Source organism: Galleria mellonella, unplaced genomic scaffold, assembly GCF_026898425.1.
Source record: "Galleria mellonella isolate WM207_F2 unplaced genomic scaffold, CSIRO_AGI_GalMel_v1 utg463, whole genome shotgun sequence".
Taxonomy (NCBI): Eukaryota; Metazoa; Arthropoda; class Insecta; order Lepidoptera; family Pyralidae; genus Galleria; species Galleria mellonella.
Genome location: NW_026442102.1, coordinates 62,633 through 73,187, shown reverse-complemented (window position 1 = coordinate 73,187; position 10,555 = coordinate 62,633). Strand labels below are relative to the sequence as shown.

Sequence of the window (10,555 nt, the reverse complement as noted above, 5' to 3'; positions counted from 1 at the left end):
TTTTTTACCACTGAGGTGGCAAACAAGCATACGGCCCACCTGATGGTAAGTGGTTACCGTAGCCTATGAACACCTACAATACCAGAGGTATTACGCGTGCGTTGCCGACTCCGAAGAAACTTCTTTACCCCCCTTTTGAAGAACCCCATGCTGTAGTCTCTTGGGAAAATCTCGGCAGGGAGCTCATTCCACAACCTGAGTGTTCGTGGGAGGAAACATCTCTGAAACCGCGCAGTACGCGACCATTGAAGCTGTAGGACATGAGGATGAACTCTCTGTCGATGGCGAGCCGTACGATGGTAGATATTTATCCTTATATAAATTGTCCAAATTTATTTATTTATAGGATTACCAACATAAGATACAGTGAAACATTTCAATACAATACACTGGTAGATTAGATCTAACTGTTCTTACATTTATAGGCCACCACAATATGCTTTGTGTTTGATAAACATAAAAATAGAATTAAATTATTAAATGTCATTATATGAGTAAAGATTTTAATAATATGAATAATAGTATAATATAAATAATGGAAATTTTATAATGTATCATCATCTATCATCCATACATGTGCGATTTTCTGTCATTGTCTATCATTACTGTACTGTTCCAACACTTTATTATACGCAGCAGTATAGGCAGTCGTCCAATAGAACATACATATTAAATCGATTGGTCTGTTGCACAGATACACTCATCGCCCATGATACACTCCCCATGCGATGCCATTCCTGAGGACTCAGGTATTATTCGTCTGTACGCTGAAACACAGCCGTGCAAACACAACTGTTTCATGGTTTAAACACAAATGGGACAGAGGTGCCCAAGCAAACGACTTTTGTACAAAGTCTCCCTTTGGTGATCGTGCTAATACTTATTACTACTGATATCGAGGTACTCAATGGGAGCCACACAAGAACGTACCAAACATAAAGTAAAAAAAAAGAAAAGAAAAAAAAACTTATTGATATGTACCTACTAAGTCAATGGTTATGGTTATACTATACCGAATGCAGTAACATACACGCCGTCCTAGTCCCAAATGACAACATATTATCGCCATTAAAATACGAGTAAATAATTCAAAAAGTGTTTTTCCCCGCAGTGAATTCTTTCTTTGTATCGTTATACAATGTTAATGAAAATGAAGTCAGGTTGGTTGACCCGTTGTAGCAAATCCTCTACGAATTGTTCACGATGATTTTCAAAGAGACCATATAACAGGACTAACTTCTTTACTTATAATCCCGTCCGCTCCGCCATAAGAAATTGGGGAAAAAAGTGCAAGAAGTAACCATCCTATCTATTTTTTTTTAATGGATGATGGAATGTAACCTAAAACTATAGTAGCCCCGCCTGCGTAAAGCATCAGCACCAGTGAGGGATGATAGGTGAGAATGAAAACCGGTCAGTTCTTAATGGGTAATAATGGAATGGTAACTCCATCTGCGCTATCGGTATACGCTGGCGGGGCACCAGTGAGAGATGATAGGCAAGTCATCGCGCCGAATTCCACAAGAATTAATCATGATAGTTTCCTGGGGAAACCACGTGGAAGACGACCTGAACACAACCTGTGTTGCTGACAATGGGTCAGTTAGATCCCATTACTAACAAACCCTTTCCCCCAAGCTGGTCAATTAGCCCACCGTGATGAATACGCCTGAAATTCAGCACGATGGTTTCAAGGGGGGGAGACCACTTGGAAGTTGACCTCACAGAGTATAATGCTAGCAATGGGTCTAGTAGTCCGCATTAATAACAATCCCTTTCCCTCTTATCCTGTTATCAAAAGAATTATTAAAATCAGTTGAAATTTGTTGAAAATATCAGTGCAGATAACCTAATTATGTAAGCGGAAAGGAGGATAGTTATCACCGGAAACTTGCAAAAAATTATATTGTGAAGACTGTATACTCTTTGACAAAAAATAATTTAGGTCTGTCTTTAACATTAAATAAAATCAAAGAATCACAAAACAAGTAATCACAGCGCAGGTATCACAGTACGTTATACAAAGAATCGCTAATAAAAAAAGGTTAGATACTTGACATTTTATATTTAATCATAGGAATCTTTATTTTTAGATAGGTACTAGCATGGACAATTGGAGAACTTACTTGTTCTTAGGAACTTAACAAAGATTTCTAGGAACTTACCTACTAATATAGACTAATAGTAACCCACAGAATAGATATACCTAAGATGTTGCTACTAGAAATAAAAAATATAATCGTTTACGGATCCAAAGAGACAAGTACTGAATCTTTGGACAAATTTGATCCAGAGTCAACCATAGATTAATGATTGTATCTGAATTTTTAAATAGGTTGTAGATAGTCTGTAACCTGAACCATAAATAATATAATATTGTTATAAAAATTTTGGACAAATTCCCCAAATTTTTTCGTTATAACACCTAACATTTTATCACTAAGCCTCAAAGACTATAGATTTAATTCTTACTAACAATTTATAACCTAATATTTCAAAAAACTAAATCATTTTTATTTACAAAACTATAATAAGTATAATGTTAAGTATACAACTATTATTCAAGTCACTTTTATTTATTTTAAGCGATAATTACAAAAACTAAATAGTTCCATGTCGCATTGATAACCCTGAATTAATGACTTACAAAGACTGACTAACATAGACAAAGCTATCATAGATTAAGTATGTAAACCCATTACAATAAGTATCATACAAAGTGAAGAGTCAGGTCTCAATATTTACAATCATTGTTAAACTACTTATTTACTTTATGGTCTCTAAAAGTAATGCCATATTTAATTTCTTTTTTAAAATATTAAAAATTGGAATAATGTAGCCCAAGAAATGCTTTTTATTTCGATATAGCCCGTAAATCTGAAAATATGTTTGTAACACTTCATACCCAAAATAGTATCATTTGACATGAAACGTCACGTCATGCGTCATACGTCACGCGTACAAAGCAAACGTAGCAGGGGACGATTGAAAAAATCGTAATTTAGAAACCTAAACCGTCTCAGGAATATTTTACAGCTACATATAATGTAAACGAGATGAAGAATCGGAAAGAGCGAGTTGAGCGGTGAGCGAAATGTCGATAGAGTACGTGCCGGTTAGCGAGGGCGAGCAGGACGAGCCCATCGAGTTGCCAACAGAAGAAGACGGCTCACTGCTACTAAGTACAGTAGCGGCACAGTTTGCGACCGCTAGCGGCTTGAAGTACCGAGCGGGTGGCCGTCTGCGCGGCGTTCGCCTCGTAGACGAGCGGCTGTCTCCTCCAGCCGAGGGCTGGGCCGCGCACCGCTACTGGTGCGCCTTTCCGCGAGCCTCGCCGACGCCTACACCTCGACCGCGCTGCTCCGACTTGATTGTACTCGGTTTACCTTGGAAGACGGGCGAAGATGCCGTTCGAGAATACTTCTCCGCATTCGGGGAGCTGCTCATGGTTCAGGTGAAACGAGACGTTAAAACCGGACTGTCGAAGGGCTTCGGTTTCATCAAGTTCGCGGACTACGAGGCACAGGTGCGGGCACTCGGACGGCGACACATGATCGACGGCCGCTGGTGCGACGTGCGCATCCCCAACGGCAAGGACGGCGGCGCGACCGCGCACCGCAAGGTGTTCGTCGGCCGCTGCACCGAGAGCCTCACCGCTGAGGACCTGCGCGAGTACTTCGGCGCGTTCGGTCAGGTGACGGACGTGTTCGTGCCACGGCCGTTCCGCGCGTTCAGTTTCGTGACGTTCCTGGACCCGGAGGTAGCGCAGTCGCTGTGCGGCCAAGACCACATAATCAAGGGCGTGTCAGTAAACATCTCGACGGCATCGCCGAAGCGCGAGCGCGGCGCGCGCGGCTCGCAGCTGCTGGGCTGGGGGCTGGTGGAGGGCGGCGCGCGCGTGTTCAACTGGGCGGCGGGCGACTGGCCGGCGCCGCAGCAGCCGCCCGCCGTGCACTCGCACGCGCCGCCCGCGCCCCTCGACACCAAGCTCTACCTCAAGTACGAGTGACTCCCTGTATATACTGTCCAGTGTCGCCTGATACTATAATTGTTGATCGCTGTCAAATTTTATATGAAACTAAATGTGTAAATAATATAATATAGTATGGAGTTGTCAATCTGTATTTCAGTTAATGCTTTGTTATTAATTTACTGTAGGTACAACAGCAGCACACTAGCCGACTGTGTGCACTGATAATAGCAAAGTATATAATGTAGCCACACGCTATGCATTAATGATCAATATGAGGAGTTACAAGGTCGGTATGGGAATGGTCTGTGTTATATTATCATTCTTGAGACTCACAATTCTTATGCAGCCATAAGAACAGGAACTTATAGATGTAGTACAATACAGCACAACTTTGTACACAGTTATAACACAAAATCAGACTTTGTTAAATAAAAGTTCTGTTGTTGCTTTCTAGTACCAAAAACTTGTTATAAAATTCCAACTTAATAGTTATTAAAATATATTATTGGAGATGTGCATACAAACAGTACTGAATTGATCATCTGATCTGCTTATTTGTTATCAACATCAGAAACTATACATACTTAATTCATCAACACAATTATTACATTTACCAATTTATTAGCTTGGTAATAATCTCCTGTCAAAATTAATCTAATATCTTAAACTCTTCTAGAAGGAGACTTTGTACAAAAGTTGTTTGCTTAGGTACCTCTGTCCCATTTCTGTTTCTACCGTGTAAGTAGTCATGTTTGCATGGCTGTATTTCGGTTTGAAGTGTGGGATATGGCAGTGATTTCCAGGGTACAGAAAAATAACATCTGAATCCTCAGGAATGACAACTCATGAAGGGTATTATGAGCAAAACCGTTAATACTCTGTTATTCCCATGGTACTGCTCATGTCTATAGGCGTCGGTTACCACTTTCCATCAGGTGGGCCGTCAGCTTGTTTGTCATTCTAAGTTGTATAAAAAAAAACCTACTTATAATAATAATAATAATTTTTATTTCAGACTTTTATAATTTTCATAATGCCCTTAACTAGAAGTTTGAACAAACTATAAGTGTCAGTATATTGCTAGAGAGCTCGATAATATTTGATTAATATTACTAGCTCCTATTAGGTAGTTATTATACAAATAATTTTAAATTGTAAAATAAGAAGAAAAACAAAAAATGTATATATTATGTACAAAGTGCTTTAATCTCTAAAAAATATCAGCTATTTAAGCACTAATGCTAGTTTTAGAATTGTTACATAATCAGACATTACAATACATTATAAATTTAAATCAAATTCACACCCAGTTGAACTTTTTGAAATTGGCTGAACTAAAATTAATAATTTATAAGGCTAAGAAGAAACTGAACCTTTATGTGTTCCACCACTTTTATGAATATTGTTCTGTGGAATTAGTTGACATAATGCTATAGCAACTGCTTTGGTCTATGATTGCACTATTCATAGCCGCTCCACAATGGACATAACAGAGAAATTTCCTTGCATAAACTCGGACAATAAAATTAAGTTCTTTTAAATTTTAAAAGAAAATTCAGCAGGAAATTCTATAAATTCTTTTGTACAATTAATCAATATGTAATAAACAACGGGGCCGATTCTGTGGTGTCATCTAAACCTATCTCATATTAATTTTTATATTTTTGCGAAATTACTATTTACTGAATAAACTAAGTTTGTAATAATTATGACTTAAATTGATTACAAATATAATTCATATTGACCTTTAGAAAAGCAATTTCTCTGTAATATCAAATTATAATTTGAATTTTGGATATAAAGTTTAGAGAAACGGTTACTTAGAATCAGTCCCATTGAGTAAACACAGGGACAGGTATGGTCCATCAATATATCCAAATCCAAGATGAACTTCTACCTTTAATGATTGGACTTACTCTGCCGAATTACTGCCTCAATGTAAAAAGATTTCATAACAAGTTAGCTATTTTCCTCTATGGTGTGCCATGGGGCTATTTAAGATTATTTCCTAGAAGGGGGTCTGGCCCCATGAAAAAGGCGCATAATGTACTCTTAGACAAATTTTAAATACACCACACAACACCTGAAAAAGATTTGTTTAAAAATATGCGACCACCATGAAGTTACCATGGACGTCATAATGTATTCACAGTATATTGTGATACTTAGTGTTTACGTCTATAGGATAAAATCTGTACTTACAAATTGTATTAACTTGACGACCGACTGGCACTGTGTCTATGGAATAGGAGCTTAAAAAATTAACACTTCGAGCTGTGTTCAAAAGAATGCTTATTCATTTGTTCTTCCCTGTGTAGGCGACAGTTACCACTTTCCCTCAAGTGGGCCGTCATCATGTACGCCATCCCAAATCATATCTTGTACCCGCTAAAGTTATTGTTTATAAATTAAAAATATGCCTAGAGACATTCTCTGTCTGTCTACTAGACACGGAATCTATAGTTATCACCAGATGATGAATTATTGGAATGATGCTGACAAGTTCTGGAGTGGAACCATCAGGTGGCTGTTGGCTAGTTTTCCAACATCTTCCTATTGAAAATTAGGATAATCAATGACAAGACGAATTAAATTTGAGTAATAATTTAATGCAAATCCATACAAAAAAAAATGTAATAAAAATATAAACAGTTTAAGGTATTCAAATTCTCAAGGCAGCGGGTGTTAAAACAAACGAACTAATGAAAACAGTAATAGAATGCAAAATCAAATACGAGTGTGAACAAAAGTTTAACATTTATTACTTCACTTATAAACTTAGTACCTACTTATCAAAACCTAACATTTCAAATTAATTATATGTTCTGACTTTATTAGTTTAACATTTGCTTGTTCTTGATAACACTGGTCGTGATGGATGACACGTTTTATACTTTATTAAGTCACATTACAATTTAGACTGCTAGATGTCGTTGTATGAAAAAATAAATGTGGCACCAAATCAAGAGAGAACAGAATTCCAGTTAAAAAAAAATCTCAATGCATTAATTAGCTTGGCGCCCAAATATAATTATCAATTCAACTTAAATACGTAGGTAAGTACTCGAATTCGAAATACGAATTAATGTTTGCTCTTTCTTTTCCTTTATAATTCAACTACAAAAAGTGCATATTATAAAATAATAATAAACCTCTTTTTAGTAAATAAATTATATTCAGGAGCTGCAGTCATGTTGATGTACTAAAATCTACTAGCAACGTTTTTAAACTTTTACAAACGTGTAGATAGTAGGTATTTTACTACACTAGCGCCACCGTGTGATGGCGATCCTATTTCACCATAACAACCAAAAATGGTGGACGTTTCACACCTGGACTACTTTAACATCTAATATGATTTAATTTAGAAAGACACTCGGGTGACAGAATATTACCAGTTACATCTATAATAAGTTTCAATATAGTTTGTCTGAGGTCACGGATGCCGGGTATTGTCTCAAGCACCGTATTATATCACGTGTATATACATGTGAATACATTTACATTGTCATTTGATACATGTAACCCCGCTACAGGTCATGATGGTGTTCATACTTCGCTTGTATCAACATCACTGCGACTGTCCGCTCTGCTGCGTACAATACTGCGCGCACAGCGCACGTAGCGGAGGTGAATCTGATGAGTATAACCAACGTAAAGGGTACTCAACGCAAATATTTGGCAGCCCAATCTACCCGCGATGCACCGCTGCCGACCGCTGCCGCTTCTGCCACAATAAAGGTAACTGTTTAATAAATAAATAAAACAATAAACATAATCCATAATGTAATAAATAGAGTAATAATATAATAGTAATGTTGTAGAGGGAAAGACGCGACTTTTTAAAGTCTAAACTGTGAGGATAAACTATGTTCATGCTGCTATTTTAACTACCTCGGTGCGTTCGGAGCGGCAGCGGTCGGAAGAGCGAGGTGTCGATGCGACCGCCGGCGACGTACCGCGAGGCGCCCAGGTAGGCGGCGGCGGCGGGCCGCGGCGCGGCGGCGGGCGGCGGCGCGGCGGCCTGCAGCGCCGCCAGCACGCTGCGGCCGCTGGCGCGGTACTCGCGCCGCGCGCCCGCGCCCGCGCCCGACACCTGCCGCAGCGGCTCCTCGCCGCCCACCTCGTGCAGCACCTCGCCCCTGTCACATATGTATACAATTTTACTATGTACACCGCCCGTTCTAGTTATGCAGTTACCAGTGATAAGAGAAAATCCAAATGGTTGTCACCCACCCCAAGGTTAGTGCGGGCAATCGATTAATTGCAATAAGACATCTTACATATCTACAGCTTTTCCAACAATAGGAGTAAATATAGGTATAATAAGAAACAGTCAATAACAGGTCTCCACGCATAGTGACAGAATACAGACAAACGCATGAGACGGGCAACAGTAATGTGCATATATTTATATATGCACTTGAAAAAATTATCATACTTAAAAACCAACTATAAATACAAGGATACGACAACAGAATTATACTTGTCGTCGTATATGTATATATACATATATGTAGAAAAATAAAATAGTCCAACTACAAAAATTACGTAAAAAATTAGAAAGAGAAGTGACCCGACGCGAATCATTGAGTTATAAACGTATACGTAGTAGATTAGATACCCAAGAATATCTGCGAATCGATCGCGATGAGGTGGAACTATGACGGGCATCGCGGGAGCTACGATAGCCGGCGGCGGTTGCGGCGGCGCCGGCACCGGTCCCTGCACCAGAGACAGCGGGGCCGCGTTCTCCAACTCGCTTCTACTGCTCCTGATTATTGACAGAGTACATTCTATACGGATCACAGTGTCCACCTTACTGACCATTATATTACGCAGTTAACAATCAGCAACGAACCTTCTCGCTCTAGATGCCGGCAGCGGTAGAATCAAAGCAGCTCCGACAGCAAAATAAGGAAATCTAAAATCATATTGATTCATAAAATATAAAAAAAAATCACGTCAATTTATTATTTGTACTAAATACTGTTTTCAGAAATAGCAACGTACGAGCGGTGCCGCGGGCAGCACTAATTCTAAAGTTGTATTCAGAGATATCCATGTTGTTCTTCATGCCTGATAGGAGAGGTTTAGCTACTGCTTTTCATTAAATAGACTGCCTGTATGCCGTTATCAATAAATAGAATGTATTATAATAAAACGAACCGTAACGCCTGGGGCGCCGTGGGCCGATCTCGTGGAGGATAGCGCAGCAGCGCGGTCAAGAGCGCGAGGGCCGGCGGCGACGCGCTGGGCACCACACGCGACATCGCCACCCCTGTATTCGTAGGAAAGCGAAAACGCAACGCTTCTGCCAATGCGTATCCTTCGGGCCACTCGTCGCGGTCAGGAGTACCTAACATAGCGCATATCTTATGCAACTGATCAATCTCCGAGTTACCCGGAAACAATGGGCGACAAGTGTAAAGCTCAGCGGCTATACAACCGAGCGCCCATAGATCTATGGGGGCTCCATATCGCGTGTCGTGCAATAGAACTTCTGGCGCGCGATACCAACGCGTTGAAACGTAGTCAGTGTATGGCGGTCGGGAACGCACCTCCCGAGCTAGGCCTAGATCGGCGATTTTTATGAGTTCCGGACCGGCACACAGTAAATTCTCCGGTTTGAGATCTCGGTGAAAGAATCCATGCCGATGCATATGCGCCAATCCTTGCAACACCTGATACAAAATGTTTCGCAGAACCGGCTCCGGGAAGGGACGTTCCGCATCCCGTATAAGTTGATACAAGTTACCGCGCATATATTCGAACACAAAATACAGAGTGTCATTTTCTCGAATCACTTCACGGAGTTTCACGATATTAGCATGGTTAAGCTTCTTCAACGATTTGACTTCACGCAAGTTCATGGCCTCGTCCCATGAGTAATACTTTCTTTTCATGCGTTTAATAGCAACTTTCTCGCCGGTGTCGCGCCGCTGCGCCAACACCACAGAGCCGTAGGTCCCGTCCCCCAGTTGTTGCAGCACGATGTACCGATTCATTGCGCTCGCTGTCGTGCTCGTGTTCACGCTCGTCGACAATCACTGTTATTATTTCACTTTAAAAAACTATAAAGACACTGGTACTGCCCATTTATCACAAAAAGAAAACCATGATATAGCAATTTTTTTTTTAAATTAATTGCTATTTTACCCAAATGGAGATAATGTCTCCAAAACAATCACATGCTGTTGTTAAATATTATTATGAACATTCTACATACATTTGTACACAGCGTTACAATCGCATTTTAATAAGCATTATTGAAAAAATAATCATTTTCGGAAGCATTGAATGATAATGTGTAAATAAAAACAAGTTGTGGGCATTATTGAACCAACAAAAAATTTGGTAATACACTATAATATAATTGGAAATTTGCTAATACACGCTTTATGTAAAGTTATAGATACATTTTAAACTGCAAAAATTGACCATTATATCAAAAATAATAAGATACTCTATTTAAATTGTATTTATCAACATCATAGAACAAGTTTTGTAATTATTATTGGTTGCTATGGTTTCCATAGTAAGTACCAAGATTTTACGTCTAGGTAATATGTCGATACGATT

General features: G+C 39.5%; 2 protein-coding genes across 2 annotated transcripts; one reads left to right on the top strand and one right to left on the bottom strand.

Moving 5' to 3' along the window:
* Window positions 1-2,933: 2,933 nt before the first annotated feature.
* On the top strand, window positions 2,934-4,118 carry LOC128201479 (TAR DNA-binding protein 43-like). Its single transcript, XM_052898619.1, has one exon. It carries the CDS (start codon window positions 3,095-3,097, stop codon window positions 4,007-4,009), a length of 915 nt encoding a protein of 304 aa, XP_052754579.1. The 5' UTR covers window positions 2,934-3,094; the 3' UTR covers window positions 4,010-4,118.
* Window positions 4,119-6,713: 2,595 nt separating this feature from the next.
* On the bottom strand, window positions 6,714-10,555 carry LOC113515870 (serine/threonine-protein kinase MAK). The gene is made up of 5 exons (XM_031912769.2): window positions 9,143-10,555; window positions 8,835-8,897; window positions 8,598-8,747; window positions 7,868-8,115; window positions 6,714-7,700 (listed from the first exon to the last, which is right to left on the bottom strand). Exons 1-5 carry the CDS (start codon window positions 9,979-9,981, stop codon window positions 7,639-7,641), a joined length of 1,362 nt encoding a protein of 453 aa, XP_031768629.2. The 5' UTR covers window positions 9,982-10,555; the 3' UTR covers window positions 6,714-7,638.